The 22,500-nt window shown below is 46.2% G+C and overlaps 1 protein-coding gene and 2 non-coding genes across 3 annotated transcripts in view; 1 reads left to right on the forward strand and 2 right to left on the reverse strand.

Annotated features, from left to right (window-relative positions):
• LOC143287150 (uncharacterized) overlaps positions 1–14,207 on the forward strand; it is a 48,691-nt gene extending 34,484 nt beyond the window's left edge. The window contains exons 25-30 of the mRNA XM_076595095.1: positions 1,008–1,239; positions 1,784–2,944; positions 5,307–6,149; positions 6,670–6,908; positions 9,602–9,736; positions 11,114–14,207. Of these exons, the coding sequence (XP_076451210.1) occupies positions 1,008–1,239; positions 1,784–2,944; positions 5,307–6,149; positions 6,670–6,908; positions 9,602–9,736; positions 11,114–13,073 (4,570 nt within the window). The 3' untranslated portion in view covers positions 13,074–14,207. The remainder of the gene's footprint in view (positions 1–1,007; positions 1,240–1,783; positions 2,945–5,306; positions 6,150–6,669; positions 6,909–9,601; positions 9,737–11,113) is intronic.
• A 3,303-nt stretch (positions 14,208–17,510) lies between these two features.
• LOC143287803 (U4 spliceosomal RNA) lies at positions 17,511–17,647 on the reverse strand. The gene has a single exon (XR_013056013.1). It is a non-coding gene; the product is annotated as a U4 spliceosomal RNA (small nuclear RNA).
• A 1,302-nt stretch (positions 17,648–18,949) lies between these two features.
• On the reverse strand, positions 18,950–19,086 carry LOC143287800 (U4 spliceosomal RNA). The gene has a single exon (XR_013056010.1). It is a non-coding gene; the product is annotated as a U4 spliceosomal RNA (small nuclear RNA).
• Positions 19,087–22,500: the final 3,414 nt, after the last annotated feature.

A 22,500-nucleotide genomic window follows, 5' to 3' on the forward strand; every position in this document is an offset into this window, starting at 1 on the left:
CTAGGAGGCAAAATTGCACTGGCTCTTAGTGCTGCAGCCTTGTGGGGTCTAATTGGCCTTTGGGAACCATCACCCGACGCTGACTGTCCTAAAACCCTCTTGGACGAGAGAGTGGGGGTGTAACTTGGGCAAGACACTCTCCACTATAATCAAATTTCAGCCCAGATAGTTGCAGAAGCAGTTGCCTCCTCTGCTGTCCCGATGGTCCTAGCCGGACACGACTGACTGTCATATATACAGTATACATTATCGTTATCAATGGTATCGGTTCATGCCATCCACCACCGGGAAGCGAGGAGGAGGAAGAGGAGGAAGATGATTATCATTATCTTGCTTGTTATCGTCATCAATGGTACTGGTACATGTCACCTGCCACATGGAAGCGAGGAGGAGAAGGAGGAGGAGGAGGAGGAGGAGGAGGATTGTTATTATTGTCATGATTATTATCGTCATCCAGTGTGTGTGTGTGTGTGTGTGTGTGTTGGGGCTCATTTACGTTTATGTGTATTCGATTGTGCTTTCATATCTGTGAAACTGCATATTTGTTGCGTATCTGTTATGCATGCGCGCGCGCGCGCGCGCGCGTGTGTGTGTGTGTGTGAATGTGTCTGCATGTTTTACATTTATTTGCTTATTTATCATCATTGTTTTTTTGTTGTTGTTGTTATTTTGTGCACTTAGAGTTGACTTCATCAAGATTTTGCGACTTATAAATATTATTAGTAGTAATAGTAGTATTTTTATGTATTTATCTCTTTTTTTGTTATTTTATTTTATTTTGTTGTTGTTGTTGTTGTTGTTCTTTTTGTTTGTTTGTTTGTTTTGTTGTTGTTGTTGTTGTTTCTCAAGGCCTGACTAAGCGAGTCGGGTTACGCTGCTGGTCAGGCATCTGCTTGGCAGATGTGGTGTAGCGCATATGGATTTGACCGAACGCAGTGACGCCTCCTTGAGCTTCTGATACTGATACTGATACTGATACTGATACTGGTACATGCCACCCGCCACAGGGAGGCCACAGCCGGCACCCTATGCAGCGGCTTCTTCCAGCACAACAGCGTGACCAGCGCGTGTTCCGGGGTGGACGCGGACTTCCGGAACCGTCTGGAGCGGCAGTGCTACGACAGCTACGTGGCTACGGGACTTCCGGAGTCCGTGCTCTACTCCATGATGGCCTTGGCCGACATGTGTGACTACGTGGGCAATGTGGACGTCAGTGCTACCACCCTGTGTGATGCCCAGGTTAGGTTTAGAGAGATGGGATGGGTTGGGTGGGGAAATGGGGGAGGGTGGGGGTGGGATGGGGGTGTGGGTGGAGGCGGGGTGGGGGGGGGGTTGTTCAGGCCAGATTATGTCCTGCAGGATTACGCGTGCGTAAGGGACGAAGGCGAGGAAAGTGAGTATGCAAAGCGAGCTAGCAGGCGCCTGCAAACACACACACACACACACACACACACACACACACACACACACACACACATGTGCACGTAAGCGCGCACACACGCACGCTATTCTCTCTCTCTCTCTCTCTCTCTCCCTCTCTCTCTCTCTCTTCTTCTTCTTCTTCTTCTTCTTATTTCAATTTTCTGTCTTTATTACTTTTTCTTGTAGTTTTTCTTCATTTTAAACCACAGGGTTTGGTGAAAAAAAAAGGAATTCTTGTTACTATGCTTATCTCAATACCATAGAAAAATAGAATTTCGTTCGTTCATTCGTTCTCTCTGTACCCCATGTACATACCCACCCACGTCAAACAATAATTCTCACGGTGCCGCCCTGCTCACAGTTCCAGAACGTCACCTGGGTGGAGCTGCGCTGCGCGGCCGGGTGCAAGCACGGGTACAAGATCGCGGACGGCACGTGCCAGTGCTACCCGGGGTACTATGACACGGACTGCAGCGGGGTGTGCCCGGGAGGGGTGGACACGCCTTGCAGCGACCACGGCACGTGCAACAAGGACGGCAGCTGCACGTGCCGCATCAACTGGAGCGGGTCCGACTGCAGCAGCTGCGCGACAGACTGGACGGGCGACGACTGCAACACGATGGTGGGGGGCTACGTGTCGGGGCCCTACACCACGGCCGTGGCCCAGATCCGGAGCCAGGGCTGGGTCACCGCCTTCGACGGCAACACCTTCTTCCTGGCCACCGACGACACCTACCTGCTCCTGCACGTGCACAGCACGGGCTTCTACGTGTACGGGCGGCAGACGCTGTGCGGCGAGGACCCCAAGACCTTCACCTGCTTCGACGCCTTCATGGTCCGCCACGGCGGCGACTACTACTTCGCCGACTGGACGCGGCAGGACGAGCACGCGCTGACCCTGAAGACTCCCTCTGGGGACGTGGAGGTGCTGACCAGGCGCGTGTTCGGCACGCTCACCGTCTCGCGCTCCTCGCTCAACTCGTTCCAGTTCCAGGAGAGCACGGCGGGCGTGCTGCTGGACGTGACACTGTACGACCACGGGCCGCACGTGACGATGCAGCTCTTCCGCAAGACGGACCTGGTGGACCTGACGCTGTCCGGGCTCCTGGCCTCGTGCGACACGCAGTTCGCGGCGCGCGCCACCGGCTGCGGCTCCGGCGTCAGCATGTGCGACAACCCCACCCCCTTCCCGTCCATCGGCCACTGCCAGACCACCGTGTCGTCCACTAGCTTCTCAGTCTTGGCGACGAACGCGGCAGCCAGCGGGTCGGACGACACCATGTTCAACACGTTGGCCGGGTCCGTGCCTTCTCATGCTGTGACGGAGTACATGCTGTTCATGAACAGGACGGGGCTCATCACGGCGGACAACCTCACGCTGTCCACTACCGTGCCCACCACCTTCGAGGTGATCTACAAGCCGGTGTCCCACGAGGGGGTGGTGTTCGCCTACGGGGACGTGACGTGCCACGTGGCCTTGGTGGAAAACGACACTTCTCTGAACATCGTGTACATGAACAAGGTGAGTTGTCGTCGCTGGTCTGATGGGCGCAGTAGCCGAGTGGTTGATGCTTTGGACTTTCAATCTGAGGGTCCCGGGTTCGAATCTCCGTAACGGCGCCTGGTGGGTGGGGGATATTTCCGATCTCCAAGGTCAACATATGTGTAGACATGCTTGTGCCTGAACCCTCTACGTGTGTATACGCACGCAGATCAGATACGCACGTTAAAGATCCTGTCATACGTGTCAGCGTTCGGTGGGTTTTGGAAACAAGAACACACCCTGCATGCACACCCCCGAAAGCGGAGTATGGCTGCCTGCATGGTGGGGTGAAAACGGTCACACACGTCAAAGCCCATTCGTGTACATACGAGTGAACGTGGGAGTTGCAGCCCACGAACGAAGAACAAGAAGAAGAAGTTGTTGGTCCATCTGTTGTTTCGGCAGGTTAAAGTTGTCGGTCCATCTGCTGTTTCGGCAGGATAAAGTTGTTGGTCCATCTGCTGTTTCGGCAGGATAAAGTTGTCGGTCCATCTGCTGTTTCGGCAGGATAATGTATAACGGCGAGTTGGATGACGCCCTTGGGGTCCAGTTTTGTGGAGGACTGAAATCTTGGTGGTGGGAAGATGGGGATGCGGGTACTAGGGGGGGTTAAATTGTCCTGGGGTTGTTGAAGTGTCCTGTTAAAGTGTCCCGGGGTTGTTAAAGTGTCCTGGGGTTGTTAAATTGTCTTGGGGTTGTTGAAGTGTCCTGGAGTTTTCTTGGGGTTGTTGAAGTGTCCTGGGGTTGTTAAAATGTCCTGGGGTTGTTAAAATGTCCTGGGGTTGTTAAAGTGTCCTGGGGTTGTTGAAGTGTTAAAGTGTCCTGGGGTTGTTGAAGGGTTGGGTTGTTAAAGTGTCCTGGGGTTGTTGAAGTGTCCTGGGGTTGTTAAAGTGTCCTGGGGTTGTTGAAGTGTCCTGGGGTTGTTAAAGTGTCCTGGGGTTGTTGAAGTGTTAGTGTCCTGGGGTTGTTAAAGTGTCCAGGGGTTGTTGAAGTGTCCTGTTAAAGTATCCTGGGGTTGTTAAAGTGTCCTGGGGTTGTTGAAGTGTCCTGTTAAAGTATCCTGGGGTTGTTAAAGTGTCCTGGGGTTGTTGAAGTGTCCTGTTAAAGTATCCTGGGGTTGTTGAAGTGTTAAAGTGTTGTTAAAGTGTCCTGGGGTTGTTGAAGTGTCAAAGTGTTCTGGGGTTGTTGAAGTGTTAGTATCCTGGGGTTGTTGAAGTGTTAAAGTGTCCTCGGGTTGTTAAAGTGTCCTGGGGTTGTTAAAGTGTCCTGAGGTTGTTAAAGTGTCCTGGGGTTGTTGAAGTGTTAAAGTGTCCTCGGGTTGTTAAAGTGTCCTGGGGTTGTTGAAGTGTCCTGTTAAACTGTCCTGGTGTTGTTAAAGTGTCCTGGGATTGTTGAAGTGTCCTGGGGGTTGTCCTGGGGTTGTTAAAGTGTCCTGGGGTTGTCCTGGAGTTGTTAAAGTATCCTGGGGTTGTTGAAGTGTCCTGGGTTTGTTGAAGTGTCCTGGGGTTGTTGAAGTGTCCTGGGGTTGTCCTGGAGTTGTTAAGGTGTCCTGAGGTTGTCCTGGAGTTGTTAAAGTGTCCTGGGGTTGTCATGGGGTTGTTAAAGTGTCCTGGGGTTGTTGAAGTGTCCTGGGGTTGTCCTGGGGTTGTTGAAGTGTCCTGGGGTTGTTGAAGTGTCCTGGGGTTGTTGAAGTGTCCTGGGGTTGACCTGGGGTTGTTAAAGTGTCCCGGGGTTGTCGAAGTGTCCTGGGGCTGTTAAAGTGTACTGGGGGTGTTGAAGTGTCCTGGGGCTGTTAAAGTGTCCTGGGGTTGTTGAAGTGTCCTGGGGTTGTTAAAGTGTCCTGGGGTTGTCCTGGGGTTGTTGAAGTGTCCTGGGGTTGTTGAAGTGTCCTGGGGTTGTCCTGGGTTGTTAAAGTGTCCTGGGGTTGACCTGGGGTTGTTAAAGTGTCCCGGTGTTGTCGAAGTGTCCTGGGGCTGTTAAAGTGTACTGGGGGTGTTGAAGTGTCCTGGGGCTGTTAAAGTGTCCTGGGGTTGTTGAAGTGTCCTGGGGTTGTTAAAGTGTCCTGGGGTTGTTGAAGTGTCCTGGGGCTGCCATTTCACGTCTCCTGGCTGTTTTTTGTTTGTTTGTTTGGGGGAAGGGGGGGGGGGGGGGGTGAGGGGGCTGGCGGGGATTCACACAAACCTAGGGTATGCTCCCCTCCAGCGCTTTGATCAGTGCTTTGGGTTTGTGCACATGTCAGACACCTGCTCCTTTCATCGGTCTTTTTATGCAGACCCTACTAACCCCCTCATCGTCATCATCAGCGTGTCAATCCACGTGACGTGTGTGTGTGCTTCACCAGGTGGTGGAGCTGGGCCAGCCGTCAGTGCTGACGGAGTGGAACCAGGTGGACCTGGTCTGGGACCCGCTGGACACCCAGCTGGAGGTCTTCCTCACGGACTACCAGAACAACGTCTACACGGTCAGAGCCCTCCTGGACTCGGACGCCTTCCAGTCGGGCGGCAGGGCTGTGCTGGGCCAGATGTTGCCCGAGGCCAACCTCTCCACCGACGGCCACCTCAACCACTTCGTGGGCTACATGGGCGAGCTGAGGGTCTTCACCCGGCCCCACAACCCCGTGGTCATCACGCAGAACGCCTTCATCGACGTGACGGAGAACACCCCGGACCTGCAGCACGCCTGGAACTTCGACGTCAACGAGGGCGACTTCTTCATCGACCTGAAACTCTCCACGCACATGGTCGCCACCAACGTGACGGAGACCCCCATCTGGAGCAACGGGGACTACACGCTGAACGTCAAGGACGGGGCCACCAGCTTCTGGGTCACCCTGCCTCTGAGCGACCCCTTCGAGACCCTGGCGGTCCAGAAGTGCCAGGGCTGGTTCTCCAACACCACCCTCCTGTCCAACTGCCAGCTGGGCGCCTCCTTCATCGACACCTACGAGCAGCAGTGCCTGGACGACCAGCTGGCCCGCCGGAACCACTCGGAGGGCTTCAAGTCCGTGCTGCAGTTCGCCGAGTTCTGTCGCCGCCTGGAGATCCACGCGTCCAACGCCGTGCCTGGCGGCCCCGACACGCTGACTCACAACGCCAGCGACCTGTGTCGAGAGTTCCCCGAGGCCATGTTCCAGGGCTACTGGGGGGTCGACTGTCAGAGCCGCTGTGTCTTCGGCCACATGGAGGTCAGGCATGCGGGGGTTCGGGGGGTGGGGGGGGGGGGCACTTCCGGTGCGCCGTTTATAGCTGTAGATGTTGTGTTGTATCGTATTGTATTGTGTTTTGTTGTTGTTGTTGTTGTTTTGAGTTGTACTGTGTTGCATTGTATTGTGTCGTGTTGTATTGTATTCTGTTGTGTTGTGTTGTACTGTGTTGTGTTGTATTGTTTTTTTGTGTGTTGTTTTGAATTGTAGGCCTACTGTGTTGCATTGTATTGTATTGTATTGTGTTGTATTGCATTGCATTGTATTGTATCGTATTGTATTGCATTGTGTTGGCCATTGGGAAGCATTCCATTGATGACTGTCCTAAAACCCTCTCGGCCGAGACAGAGTTGGGGTGTAACTTGGGCAAGACACTCCCCACTATGATCAAATTTAAGCCCAGATAATCGGGACCTCCTCTGATGTATGTATAAACACACACACACACACACACACACACAGATATCCTATACCACCACATCACCGTCTTCCCTCCCTCCAGGACACAGGCTGCCACTGCACTGACCCTTACTGGGGTCCGGAGTGTGACCAGGCCTGTCCGGTGTCCGACACCACCACCCGGCACTCGGTCTGTGACAGTCACGGCCACTGCCGCAAGACGGACGGCGTGTGCGTGTGCCAGTCCCGCTGGGCAGGCGTGGCGTACAACCTGACCCTCTACCCCTCCGGTTACATCGACCCCAGCCCCAGCTATGCCTGCACCGTGTGCTCCGACGGATGGTGGGTATTTGTTAGCTCTGGCTTTTAGTGCTGCAGCCTTGTGGGAGGGGGGGGGGTGAGTGTGGGGGGGGACGAGGGGGGGGGGGCTGGTTGGCCTTTGGGAACCATCCCCAACGCCGACTGTCCTAAAACCCTCTTGGTCGAGAGAGTGGGAATGTAACTTGGGCAAGACACTCTCCACTTTTGCCTAGATAATCGGAACAGCAGTTACCTCCTCTGCTGTTCTGATGGTCATAGTCGAACATAACTGACTGTCATAATAAAAGGTATTTGTTATAACCTTAGGAGGAAGGTGGCAGAATGGTTAAGACGCTCATCTGCCAGAACAGAGTCTGTGAGGGTCTGGGTTCGAATCCCGCTCTCGCCCTTTCTCCCAAGTTTGGCTGGAAAATCAAACTGAGCGTCTGGTCATTCGGATGAGACGACAAACCGAGGTCCCGTGTGCAGCAGGCACTTGGCGCACCGGAAAAGAACCTATGGCAACGAGAGAGTTGTCCTCTGGCAAAAATCAGTAGAATAACTCCACTCTGACTAAGTGGGTTGAGTTATGCTGCTGGTCAGCTATCTGCCTAGCAGGTGTGGTGTAGCGTGTATGGATTTGACCGAACGCAGAGACGCCTCCTTGAGAAACTGAAACTATAAGTCTACTATGTAGGCTCAAGATTCAAAGATTCAAGACGAGTCTATTGTCGTCCATTCAACGGTACAGACATTCAATGTTCGACATGTGCAAACAGTAAAAAGAGGGGGGTTGGGGGCATCAAACTGAAAAGCTTGCCTTCTAATGTTGTCAATTCTCACCTGACACCAAAAGAAGAAGTGGTTTTTTTTTGGTTTGTTTGGTTTTTTGTTTTGTTTTTTTGTTTGTTTTTTCGCTGCCCCGGTTCATAACGTGTTGTCGCTCTAGCGGTATTAGTGTACTCGTACTGTTGTTGTGGTGTCAGGGTAGTGGTTGACATGTAGGTCTCCTGCCTACCCTCCAACCGTACTCCTTTCCTGAGATGGTTATTTAATTTATTTTACTTTCTTTTCTTTTCTTTTCTTTTTTTCCTCAAGGCCTGACTAAGCACGCTGGGTTACGCTGCCGGTCAAGCATCTGCTTGGCAGATGTAGTGTAGCGTATATGGATTTAACCGAACGCAGTGACGCCCCTTTGAGCTACTGATACTGATACTGATACTGTGGTGATGTCAGGGTAGTGGTTGACAGGTAGGTCTCCTGCCATCCAACCGTACTCCTTTCCTGGGATGGTTGTGGTGGTGTCAGGGTAGTGGTTGACAGGTATGTCGCCTTACCCTCCTACCATACTCCTTTCCTGGGATGGTTGTGGTGGTGTCAGGGTAGTGGTTGACAGGTAGGTCGCCTTACCCTCCTACCATACTCCTTTCCTGGGATGGTTGTGGTGGTGTCAGGGTAGTGGTTGACAGGTAGGTCGCCTACAGTACTTCTTTCCTAGGATGGTTGTGGTGGTGTCAGGGTAGTGGCTGACAGGTATGTCTCCTACCCTCCGTACTCTTTGTCTGGGGTGGTTGTTGGTGGTGTCAGGGTAGTGGTTGACAGGTAGGTCTCCTACCCTCTTACCGTACTCCTCTCCTGGGATGGTTGTGGAGGTGGCAGGGTAGTGGTTGACAGGTAGGTCTCCTACCGTACTTCTTTCCTGGGATGATTGTGGTGGTGTCAGGGTAGTGGTTGACAGGTAGGTCTCCTCCCCTCCGTACTCCTTGTCTGGGATGGTTGTGGTGGTGTCAGGGTAGTGGTTGACAGGTAGGTCGCCTTACCCTCCTACCATACTCCTTGTCTGGGATGGTTGTGGTGGTGTCAGGGTAGTGGTTGACAGGTAGGTCTCCTACCCTCCGTACTCCTTGTCTGGGATGGTTGTGGTGGTGTCAGGGTAGTGGTTGACAGGTAGGTCTCCTACCCTCCGTACTCCTTTCCTGGGATGGTTGTGGTGGTGTCAGGGTAGTGGTTGACAGGTAGGTCTCCTCCCCTCCGTACTCCTTGTCTGGGATGGTTGTTGGTGGTGTAAGGGTAGTGGTTGACAGGTAGGTCTCCTACCGTACTTCTTTCCTGGGATGATTGTGGAGGTGTCAGAGTAGTGGTTGACAGGTAGGTTTCCTACCGTACTCCTTTCCTGGGATGGTTGTGGTGGTGTCAGGGTAGTGGTTGACAGGTAGGTCTCCTGCCCTCTTACCGTACTCATTGTCTGGGATGGTTGTGGTGATGTCAGGGTAGTGGTTGACAGGTAGGTCTCCTACCCTCCTACCGTACTCCTTTTCTGGGATGGTGGTGGTGTCAAATCCCTGCTACACGTTTACATTTGGGCCAACAGCAAAGTGAGAGCTGTATTATCAATGGTTTCTCCAGTCAATGAGAAATCATTTACAGCTTAGTCTTTTGTGAAGGACTATGACTCTCAAACTAGGGAGGCAAAATTGTCACTGGCTCTTAGTGCTGCAGCCTTGTGGGGGCTAGTTGGCCTTTGGGAACCATCCCAACGCCGACTGTCCTAAAACCCTCTTGGCCGTGAGAGTGGGGATGTAACTTTGGCAAGACACTCTCCACTATAATCAAATTCTAGCCCAAATAGTCGGAACAGCAGTTGCCATCTCTGCTGTTCTGATGGTCATAGTCGGACACGACTGACTACCATATATATATAATACGTCAACACATGGTAACTGACCTGGTTCCAGGTACGGGGTGGACTGCTCCACAGCCCTGCTGGAGCGGTCGGTTAACGGGAGTGACGGCTACGCCCTCATCTCCAGCAGTGTCGTCATCACCCTGGACGGGGCCAGCGTGGAGCTGAGCAAGACTGGGGCATACAGGTAGGTCATGATGATGAAGAGGAGTGATGGCCTAGAGGTAACGCGTCCGCCTAGGAAGCGAGAGAATCTGAGCGGCGCTGGTTCGAATCACGGCTCAGCCGCCGATATTTTCTCCCCTTCCCCAGACCTTGAGTGGTGGTCTGGACGCTAGTCATTCGGATGAGACGATAAACCGAGGTCCCTGTGCAGCATGCACTTAGCGCACGTAAAAGAACCCGCGGCAACAAAAGGGTTGTTCCTGGCAAAATTCTGTAGAAAAATCCACTTCGGTAGGAAAAACAATTAAAACTGCACGCAGGAAAAATACGACAACAAAAAATGGGTGGCGCTGTAGTGTAGCGACGCGCTCTCCCTGGGGAGAGCTGCCCGAATTTCACACAGAGAAATCTGTTGTGATAAAAAGAAATACAAAATACAAAAAATGATGGTGGTGGTGGTGATGATGGTGCTGGTTTTGGTGACGATGATGGTGGCAGTCTTGATAATGATGGTGATGGTGATAGTGATAATGTAGATACTAATACTGACAACAACAACAACAATTATAATGATAATTATGATAATGATGATGATGATGATTTATTCCACGGTTCATACAAAAGGCTGACGCATACCATAGAAGAGATGTCAGGACTCAGAATCAAAAGCTGAACTGACTTGTACAATTCGATGGCTTCACACTATCTTCCTCTGCAAAGTCTTTGAGACACACACACTTACTCTCTCTCTCTCTCTCACACACACACACACACACACACACACACACACACACACACACACACACACACACACACACACACACTCACACACACACACACACACACACACACACTCACACACACACACACACACACACACACACTCACACACACACACACACACACACACACACACACACACACACACACACACACACACACACACACATTTAGATATATATATAAAGCAGTCCGATCAGACTTATTTTTCATTTATTTACTTGTGGGGCAACCGTCTTTCTCTTTCTTTTTTTCTCTCTTTTTATTTTTATTTTTATTATTTTTTTTTTCATTATTTTTTTTGGATGTGTGTGGGAGGACAACCATCCTTCTCGTTTTTCCAATTTTTCTCCTTCTTATCTCTCTCTCTGTCTCTCTGTCTCTGTCTCTCTCTGTCTCCCTCTCTCTCTCTCTCATCAATGACCAATGATAGCTTTTGCTCGTTATTTTCCCCCCAAATGTCTGGCACAAACAATTGCTCCCCACCCACTCCCCCCACACACACCCCCACACACACACACCCACACACCACCACCACCCCACCACCCACAACCCTAGGGTGTCCTGCAGGCATGTGATCAATACTACAAGAACGAAAGCCGGGCTGTTTGTCTCGCAGACTCCTGAGCTCCACCAACGTCACAGTGGACGGCTCCTTCAGGCAGTGCCAGGGGCGCCACGACTGCCGCGCCCTGCATGAGGTGTCTGTGGACTACAACGGGGAGCTGGTCTCCGTCAGCGTCAAGAGCGACGGCAAGCTTCAGGTGAACAAGCTGAGCCACACCCAGTTCGGTCTGGTGTACGAGGAGCGGGACGCCGGGATGTACGACAACCAGGGCAACATGCTGGTGCACTGCTCCAGCCAGACGCTCTGCAGGGTCACCGTGGACTACGCCGTCGAGGTGGTGGTGGAGGTCTTCAACAAGGAGATGTTCGCCGGCTTCATCGTGTCCCAGAACCTCACCAGCGTGGGCGTGGGCGGTCTCCTGGGCAACTTCGACGGCGACTGGCTGAACGAGTTCTACACTGGGGGCCATTCGGACAGCTACTATATCGCCAACGTGCTGACCGCCGCCACCAAGCACGCCGAGGCGGAGAACTACCACACGGTGAGCTCCGGAAACACCGTCCTGAACAACACGGACCTGGGCGCCGCCGTCACGGCCACCGGGGGGCACGTGCTGACCGCCAACAGCCCACAGGCTGCGGTCGCCTTCAGCAACATCCACGTGGCCAAGACGGACGAGTTCACGGTGGAGCTGTGGGTGTACATCCACCAGGACTCGGGCCACACCTACAGCCTCTTCACCCTGGCCACGGACCAAGGTGACGTCACCCTGTCGGTGCACAACGGGCAGCTGAAGCTGGAATGGCAGAAGACGTACACGTCCTACGTCACCGTGTCGGCCCAGACGTGGAGCCGGGTGGCCATGACGTGGAGGAACTCTGACGGCCTGGTCTACCTGTACTGCCTGGAGTCCGGGGGGGCCTCCACCGTGGACCTGGAGTGGGGGTTCCCCTACGGGCAGAACATCACCCTCGCGACCTTGACCGTCCTGGGCGGCTCCACCAACGCCATGCGGGTGGACTACGTGAGGGTGTGGAGCGTGGTCCGCGACATGGCGCATCTCCAGGCGGACCTGACCACCTACGACACCGCCATGCACTACGGCGTGGAGTTCCTGGCGCTCTTCGACGAAGGCTTCGGGACGAGCTCTCACGCCCGCGTGGTGCACAACGACACGGTGCTGGTGGTGCAGGGCACGCTGACCGAGGCGGACTGGGCCGTGTCGGACATTCCCACCACCACCCTCACCTACCCGCAAGACCTCCCGGCCATCGTCAACCGGACGGACGCGGTGCAGGCGTGTTTGGAGGAGTTCAACAAGGAGTTCAGCAACTACTGCCCGAACTTCGGGTCCATCCGGCAGCTGATGGTTGAGCTGTGCATCAGTGACGTCATCCGCTTCAACGACACGGAGATGAAGAGTATGGCCGCCACAGCCTTTGCGTTCTACTGCCAGGCCGTGACTCAGAACGAGGAGTGTCGCTACGACGGCTACCTGGACTTCTGCCCCGGGGACCCCAGCCTGCTGCCCCTCATCCTGGGCATCATCTTCGGCATGCTGGGCTGCTGCTGCTGCCTCACGCTGCTGGGCCTGCTCCGGAAGAAGATCTTCGGTGACGACGAGGCCAAGCCTCCGGAGAAGCCTCCCAAGGACGGCGGCGAGAACGGCCCGGAGGGCGGCCAGAAGGGCAAGCAGGACTTCGAGGAGAAGGAGTTCTCCGGCGGCGACCTTCCGCCCGACGCCGTGCCGCCCGTGCCGCCGCCCTCCACCAACATGTACAACTACCTGGCCAAGATGGACGGCGTGGATGCGGACGACCAGGAGCTCTTCACCAAGTACAACCGCTCCCCCAGCGTCAACAGCATCGCCGTCAGCCTGCAGAGCTACGGCATCGGCAACGACGCCATGTCGACTCCCCGCACGCCGCTCCCCATGTCCCCGTCCAGCACCAGCCTGGGGCTGATCAGCGAGGAGCCTGTCGACCTGCCGCCCGTCCAGATGCCCCAGTGATCTCCCCTGTCGTCATAACGCCCGTCAGACTGCCCCTGCCGTGGTCATGACGCTTACCTGCCCCATTGACCTCCCCTGTAGTTATGTCACCTGTCAACCTGCCCCAGTGACCTCCCCTGCCGTGGTCATGACGCTTACCTGCCCAATTGACCACCCCTATCGTTATCACAACTGTAACCCTGCCCCAGTGACCTCCCCTGTCGTCATGACGCCCGTCAACCTGCCCCAAGGACCTCCCATGTTGTTATGACGCCTGTCTACCTGCCCCAGTGACCTCCCCTGTCGTAGTCATGACGCCCGTCAACCTTCCCAAATGATCTCCCCTGTTGTTATGACGCCTGTCAACCAGCCCCAGTGACCTCCCCTGTCGTCATGACGCCTGTCAACCTGCCCCAATGACCTCCCCTGTTGTTATGACGCCTGTCAACCAGCCCCAGTGACCTCCCCTGTCCCACGCTTCCTTCCCGACTGTTAACTTGTTCCTACCGTTGAGCTGAGGACGGAATTCAGTTATGAGCCACGGGACTTGAAGATTGATCGGATTCGGAACCGGAACGATGCTGTGTGATATTATTATGTGTATTGAGTTTGGACTTGCACGTAACTTTTCATTACGTAATCTACTGTTGTTGACGAAGATTTGAAATGGAACAGACGAAGCGTGTTGTCTTGTCCAAGTCCATGCTTTGCTTACATTGGTGGTCCGAAGTTTGTTCTTTGTTCTGTAGTCATTCTTGTATGCGCGCGCATGTGTGTGTGTGCGTGTGTGAAAGGCAGACGAACATTTTGGTTTAGGTTTTTATTGTGTGAGGAAATAAGATCGGAACAGCAAACGGCCAATGCGGCCAGGTTGGTTTTTTTTGTTTTTGTATTTGTTTTGTTTTTTTTTAAGTTGTAAAAAATTAATAATGTACGATGTTGCTGGCATTTAGGGCACGTTTTTACAGTAGTGGTTTGTATAAATCTGTATGAATTTTTTTTTTTAATCATCTTTTCTTACTTTTTGTCTTATCTTTGATAATGTCTTGGTTTGATTATAGTGTTGAGGCACCGTTCCTCTTTTTTTGTTTTTTTGTTGTTTTTTGTTCAGCCGTCTTCTCTCCCCATTCGCCCCCTCTCCCTCCCACACCTTCGTTTCTGTAAACGTCTTGAATTGTTATATTAAACTGTTGATGTCATGCGGAAAAAAAATATGTTTATCTGTGTGTGAGTGTATGTGTGTGTGTGTGTGTGTGTGTGTGTGTGCGTGCGTGCGTGCGTGCGTGTGAGTGAGTGTGTGTGTGTGTGTGTGTGTGTGTGTGTCAGTGTGTGTGTGTGTGCGTGTGTGTGTGTGCAGTGTGTGTGTGTGTGTCAGTGTGTGTGTGTGTGTGTGTGTGTGTGTGTGTGTGTGTGTGTGTGTGTGTGTGTGTAGGTACCGGGGAAGTAAAATTCGGGCATTTGTTAGGGAAAATGTGATTTGGGGGCGTGTGTGTGATACGGGGACATTCCCGTATTACACACATTTTCAAAGTGTTCCAAACTTACCCGAAATTCATATGAGGCTTAGTAATGATGCAAAGAGCATATATTACGTCATTTTGAAAATGCCCCCAAATTACTACCATTTTTGCTTGTAGTCATTTGTGGACCGCCCCCTTTCTACTACATTATACTTACCCTGTCATATACAAATTTTGTCCCCGAATTACACAATTTTTGTTTTAAATATTTAAGCCTTAAAATGGTGTTTTGAGTATTTAGGAGCTGTACGGATAATATTTTATGGCAATTTAATTTTTCTGGAGTATTTTGGGGTTGTTGGGTGTTTTTTTTTACCAACAGTAATTTTGTCTTTTTAGTGTTGTATAAAATAATGAAATAAGTAAAATAAGATAATGTAAAAATATTATAAAATTGAACTAAAATCAAGTTGAAATAAGATTTTTAACTCTAAAATGGAGGGATGTTGGGATGGGAGAGTAGAAGGGGGATGGGAGAGTAGGACTGGTGGGGAAATGTGGGGAGAGGGGGGGAAAGGGAGAGTAAGACAGTGAGGGAGATGGGGGAAGGGAGAGTGGGAGAGTCCAGATGGGGAAAAGATAGGGGAGGAGAAATAGGACAGGGGCGAAGATGGAGGAGGGAGAGTAGTACAAAGGAGAAAGTAGGACGGGGAAGGGGGGGGGGATGAGGGAAGGGAAAGTAGGACCGGGAAGTAGGACACACACACAGAGTTAAAAAAAAATTTTTTTCAAAGCAAACAACAAGAAATAAATACATATGTATGTTTCCCCATTCCTCCTTCACCCCCCTCTCTCTTGGCACACACAAACACACACACACACACACACACACACACACACACACACACACACACACACACTCCACCCCACCCTCCTCATATCCACGCTTTTCTATTCTCCATCCCCCCCATCCCCCAACCCCCAAATCAAATAATATGACAAAATAGCAAAATAGATAGAGTTCACATAGAATCAAATAATATGACAAAACCAGAAAATAATTAGAGTTCACATACAAACTATATGACAAAATCAGTAAATAAGTAGAGTTCACATAGAATCAAATAATATGGCAAAATCTGTAAATAAGTAGAGTTCACATAGAATCAAATCATATGACAAAATCAGAAAATAAGTAGAGTTCACATAGATCAAATTATATGACAAAATAGCAAAATAGGTAGAGTTCACATAGAATCAAATTATATGACAAAATCAGTAAATACGTAGAGTTCACATAGAATCAGATTATATGACAAAATAGCAAAATAAGTAGAGTTCACATAGATCAAATTACATGACAATATAAGACAAGAGAGGCAAGGCCTTCAAGACTCACTTGTGATACACTTTTAAAAAAAAAATCCAAGCTTTTTATGTATTGAGTATAATTTCAAAATGTAATGTTTAAGATGAGAAAGATCAGTTTAAAGCAAATTAATTCCCCTAGCATTAATTACAGAGTAATTTCCCTTTTTTGCTATCTGCACCAAAACGTTTGCAAAATAAATAAAACTTCCATGCTTAGCAAAATAAGTTCCTGTTTGAACAAAAAATGATAATAATGTCTGCTCTTGTTGTTCGGTCAGAATATCAGATCAAAGTGCCAAGTTTAGAGAATACAAAAAATATAAATATAACAGTAAATGCAGTTTGCATATAATTAGGCTTCATTTTTTAATTTTTTTGTGCCCATCCCAGAGGTGCAATATTGTTTTAAACAAGATGACTGGAAAGAACTGAATTTTTCCTATTTTTATGCCTAATTTGGTGTCAACTGACAAAGTATTTGCAGAGAAAATGTCAATGTTAAAGTTTACCACGGACACACACACACACACACACACACACACTCACACACACACACACACACACACACACACACACACACACACACAGACAAGCGAACACCGGGTTAAAACATAGACTCACTTTGTTTACACAAGTGAGTCAAAAATAAGTAGAGTTCACATAGAATCAAATTATATGACAAAATAAGAAAATAAGTAGAGTTCACATAGAATCAAATCATATGACAAAATCAGAAAATAAGTAGAGTTCACATAGACCGAATCAAATTATATGACAAAATCAGTAAATAAGTAGAGTTCACATAGAATCAAGTAATATGACAAAATAAGGAAATAAGCACTGTTCACATAGAATCAAATTATATGACAAAATCAGTAAATAAGTAGAGTTCACATAGAATCAAATCATATATTACAAAATCAGAAAATAAGTAGAGTTCACATAGATCAAATTATATGACAAAATCAGAAAATAAGTAGAGTTCACATAGAATCAAATCATATGACAAAATCAGAAAATAAGTAGAGTTCACATAGAATCAAATCATATGACAAAATCATAAAATAAGTAGAGATCACATAGAATCAAATTATATGACAACATCAGAAAATAAATATGGAGTTCACATAGAATCAAATCATATGACAAATTCAGAAAATAAGTAGAGTTCACATAGAATCAAATTATATGACAAAATCAGAAAATAAGCAGAGTTCACATAGAATCAAATCATATGACAAAATCAGTAAATAAGTAGAGTTCACATTTTATCAAATAATATGACAAATCAGAAAATAAGTAGAGATCACATAGAATCAAATCATATGACAAAATCAGAAAATAAGTAGAGTTCACATACAAACTATATGACAAAATCAGAAAATAAGTAGGAGTTCACATAGATCAAATTATATGACAAAATCAGAAAATGAGTAACCTCCGCTAATGGATTATAGATAGTGATGTACTGGTGTGCTTTTTAAAAATTTTTTTTATCCTGTCTCGGCCCTGGGATATATCCACATGACACAATATTAGAATTATAATAAACGTATAAGCAAGAATTAATGACGGACAGAGACAGACAGGTTTCTGTTAGTACCACTGCTTTTTGTTTAAAATTTAGCTCCCGTAGGAGCCATAAAAAATTGCGCATGCCGACCCGAAGGTCGTCAGCGCGGGGTATTGGGATTAGTTTTCAACTAGCAATAACCACGCCTCGGTTAAACCTCATCGGCTATGGTACCGCCACTGCGCAAAGCTAACGTTCGCTTCGAAAATATGCGACGAGGTTCAACTGTACTGTTGAAAATTATATGGTGTGTTCATAAATTACCTATTTTATATCCAATATCAAAAATAAGCGTTCTTTGAACTAGTAGCATATCATAAGAGAGACTTCATACGATTTCTAAAATTATTTCAGTGATCATTAATTTAGACTGTATGTTTATTTTTTAAGACTGATATCTATTTATGCAAATCAAAGTTTGCGAACGTTCGATGAAAGCTTCCAGTTGCTATTTTCGTCTTTTCTCCGCCTTTGCGTTCAACACCGAAAAATATGATATTCATTTATTTGGACTGATGTTGAAAATGGAACTCAATTAGTTGTTGGAGTTTATCTTTGTGGAGGAATGTCTGGGTAGTGCCATAAAAAGGAAGAGGGAGGGTGGTTATTAATGAGGAATTAGTAACAAGGGAGTCAAATTATTGATAGTTCCCTCCCTTGGTTATCGCACTTGTCCGAAACTGGCACACAGGAAATTAATTATTCAATTTATTGGCATAATTTTCAGTACAGTTTGTTCCAGAAAATGTTTGTTTGTTTGTGTGTGTGTGTGTGTGTGTGTGTGTGTGTGTGTGTGTACGTGTCACAGTGTGTGTGTGTGTGTGTGAGTGTGTGTGTGTGTGTGTGTGCGTGCGTGCGTGCGTGTCTGTGTGTGTGTAGTTCACATAGAATAAATTATATATGACAAAATCAGTAAATAAGTAGAGTTCACATAGAATAAATTATATATGACAAAATCAGTAAATAAGTAGAGTTCACATAGAATCAAATCATATGACAAAATCAGAAAATAAGTAGAGTTCACATGGACTGAATCAAATTAAATGACAAAATCAGTAAATAAGTAGAGTTCACATAGAATCAAGTAATATGACAAAATAAGAAAATAAGTAGAGTTCACATAGAATCAAATTATATGACAAATCAGAAAATAAGTAGAGTTCACATAGAATCAAATCATATGGAGAAATAAGAAAATAAGTAGAGTTCACATAGAATCAAACTATATGACAAAATTGGATAATTAGTAGAGTTCACACAGATCAAATTATATGACAAAATCAGAAAATTTGTAACCTCCGCTAATGGATTATAGATAGTGATGTACTGGTGTGCTTTGTTTTTTGTTTTTTTAACCCTGTCTCTACCCTGGGATATATCTACACGACACAATATTAGTATTATGATAAACGTATAAGCAAAATGTTTTAGAATTAATGAGAAACTGACTGACAAGTTTCTGTTCGTACCACTTCTATCTGTTTAAGTTTTAGCTCCCGTAGGAGCCGTAAAAAATTGCGCATGCCGACCCGAAGGTCGTCAGCGCGGGGTATTGGGATTAGTTTTCAACTAGCAATAACCACGCCTCGGTTAAACCTCATCGGCTATGGTACCGCCACTGCGCAAAGCTAACGTAGTAAGAGAAAATATGCGACAAGGTTCAACTACAATGTTGAAAATTATATGGTGTGTACATAAATTATCTATTTTATATCCAATATCAAAAATAAGTGTTCCTTGAACTAGTAGCATATCATAAGAGAGACTTCATACGATTTCTAAAATTATTTCCGTGAACATTAATTTAGACTGTATGTTTGTTTTTAAGACTGATATCTATTTATGCAAATCAAAGTTTGCGAACGTTCGATGAAAGCTTCCAGTTGCTATTTTCGTCTTTTCTCCGCCTTTGCGTTCAACACCGAAAAATATGATATTCATTTATTTGGACTGATGTTGAAAATGGAATTCAATTAGTTGTTGGAGTTTTTCTTTGTGGAGGAATGTCTGGATAGTGCCATAAAAAGGAAGAGGGAGGGTGGTTATTAATGAGGAATTAGTAACAAGGGAGTCAAATTATTGATAGTTCCCTCCCTTGGTTATCGCACTTGTCCGAAACTGGCACACACTGGCATTGGAAGGAGTTTCATTCTCTTCTCTTCTTGCGTTTCTGTGGTGTTTCCACAGACTCAGGCAGTTTACTTTTGTCATCTTATTGATAAACCCTATGGTCATTTTCAGTCCTGTTTCGGTCAAAGAAGGGAGGGGAGAAAGAGCCGAAATTAGTCCGTGAGTTAGACCGGAAACAAATAATAAACAGGAAAATAATTATTCAATTTATTGGCATAATTTTTAGTACAGTTTGTTCCAGAAAATGTTTGTTGTTTGTGTGTGTGTGTGTGTGTGTGTGTGTGTGTGTGTGTGTGTGTGTGTGTGTGTGTTGTAGTAGAAGTAGTAGTGTCCGAACTGACGTCTCACCAACCACCTTAAAACCCTTTCACCGCTGGTCAATTCAGAGTACAAAATTCCCTTGTGGTATAAACACAGAAAAGACAGCGGCTAAGAATTACTGGGGATTCCCCTTGTGATGTATAGAAAATATGGCCTATCCTACCACCGAACATTAAGAGCAGTAGGTTCATGGATGACAGACCGATGAACGGTCACATTTCAGTGACATGGGTCCTCTACCACGCCTGTGCATATATATATATATATATATCAAACAGTAGCAGCATAAAATTTCACACACATACACACACACACACGCGCGCGCGCGCGCGCACACACACACACACACACACAAACACACAATGTCACGGTCACACACACTCACACACACACACACACACACACACACACACACACACACACACACACACCTACACACACACTGTGACACACACACTCAAATACACACACGCACGCGTACACACACACACACACACACACACACACACACACACACACACGTAAACATCTTTTTTATCCATGCACACAAACGCGACAACATTATGATCTGAGTTTCAATTTCAAAGAGGTGTCGTCAGAGCGTGCGGACTGCTCCATATACGCTGCAACACATCTGCCCAGGAAAAAGGACCAAATAAATAAATAAATAAATAAAGAAAAAGAAAGAAAAGGCAGCAATTGCCTAAACTTCAGAAGACAAAGCACGCTGATCAGTCTTTGAAACCCTGACCTTGGTCTGCGTAGAGTTCACATAGAATCAAATCATATGACAAAATCAGTAAATAAGTAGAGTTCACATAGAATCAAATCATATGACAAAATCAGTAAATAAGTAGAGTTCACATAGAATCAAATAATATGACAAAATCAGTAGATAAGCAGAGTTCACATAGAATCAAATTATATGACAAAATCAGTAAATAAGTAGAGTTCACATAGAATCAAATTATATGACAAAATCAGAAAAAAAATAGAGTTCACATAGAATCAAATCATATGACAAAATCAGAAAATAAGTATAGTTCACATCTAATCAAATAATATGACAAAATCAGAAAATAAGTATAGTTCACATAGAATCAAATAATATGACAAAATCAGAAAATAATTCTTGAGTTCACATCTAATCAAACTATATGACAAAATAAGTAAATAAGTAGAGTTCACATAGAAAAAATTATATATGACAAAATCAGTAAATAAGTAGAGTTCACATAGAATCAAATTATATGACAAAATCAGAAAATAAGTAGAGTTCACATAGAATCAAATCATATGACAAAATAGCAAAATAGATGGAGTTCACATAGAATCAAATTATATGACAAAATAGCAAAATAAGTACAGTTCACATAGATCAAATTACATGACAATATAAGAAAATAAATAGAGTTCACATAGAATCAAATTATATGACAAAATAAGATAATAAGTAGAGTTCACATAGAATCAAATTACATGACAATATAAGAAAATAAGTAGAATTCACATAGAATCAAATAATATGACAAAATCAGTAGATAAGCAGAGTTCACATAGAATCAAATCATATGACAAAATCAGTAAATAAGTAGAGTTCACATAGAATCAAATTATATGACAAAATCAGTAAATAAGTAGAGTTCACATACAATCAAATTATATGACATAATCAGAAAAAAATAGAGTTCACATAGAATCAAATCATATGACAAAATCAGAAAATAAGTATAGTTCACATCTAATCAAATAATATGACAAAATCAGAAAATAAGTATAGTTCACATAGAATCAAATAATATGACAAAATCAGATAATAATTCTTGAGTTCACATCTAATGAAACTATATGACAATATAAGTAAATAAGTGGAGTTCACATAGAATAAATTATATATGACAAAAACAGTAAATAAGTAGAGTTCACATAGAATCAAATTATATAACAAAATCAGAAAATAAGTAGAGTTCACATAGAATCAAATTATATGACAAAATATCAAAATAAGTAGAGTTCACATAGATCAAATTACATGACAATATAAGAAAATAAGTAGAGTTCACATAGAATCAAATTATATGACAAAATAAGAAAATAAGTAGAGTTCACATAGAATCAAATCATATGACAAAATCAGAAAAGAAGTAGAGTTCACATGGACTGAATCAAATTAAATGACAAAATCAGTAAATAAGTAGAGTTCACACAGAATCAAGTAATATGACAAAATAAGAAAATAAGTAGAGTTCACATAGAATCAAATTATATGACAAATCAGAAAATAAGTAGAGTTCACATAGAATCAAATCATATGGAGAAATAAGAAAATAAGTAGAGTTCATATAGAATCAAACTATATGACAAAATTATATAATTAGTAGAGTTAATAATAATAATAATAATGGATACTTATATAGCACACTATCCAGAAATCTGCTCTAGGTGCTTTACAAAAACGCTTTTGATAACATAAAACATTATATCTATGTTACATACACACACCAAAATGTGACCACACACACACACGCACGCGCGCACGCACGCACACACACACACACACACTGCATACATACATTTTAACATACATGTGTAT

This window comes from Babylonia areolata, chromosome 11 (genome assembly GCF_041734735.1).
Source record: "Babylonia areolata isolate BAREFJ2019XMU chromosome 11, ASM4173473v1, whole genome shotgun sequence".
Lineage (NCBI taxonomy): Eukaryota > Metazoa > Mollusca > Gastropoda > Neogastropoda > Buccinidae > Babylonia > Babylonia areolata.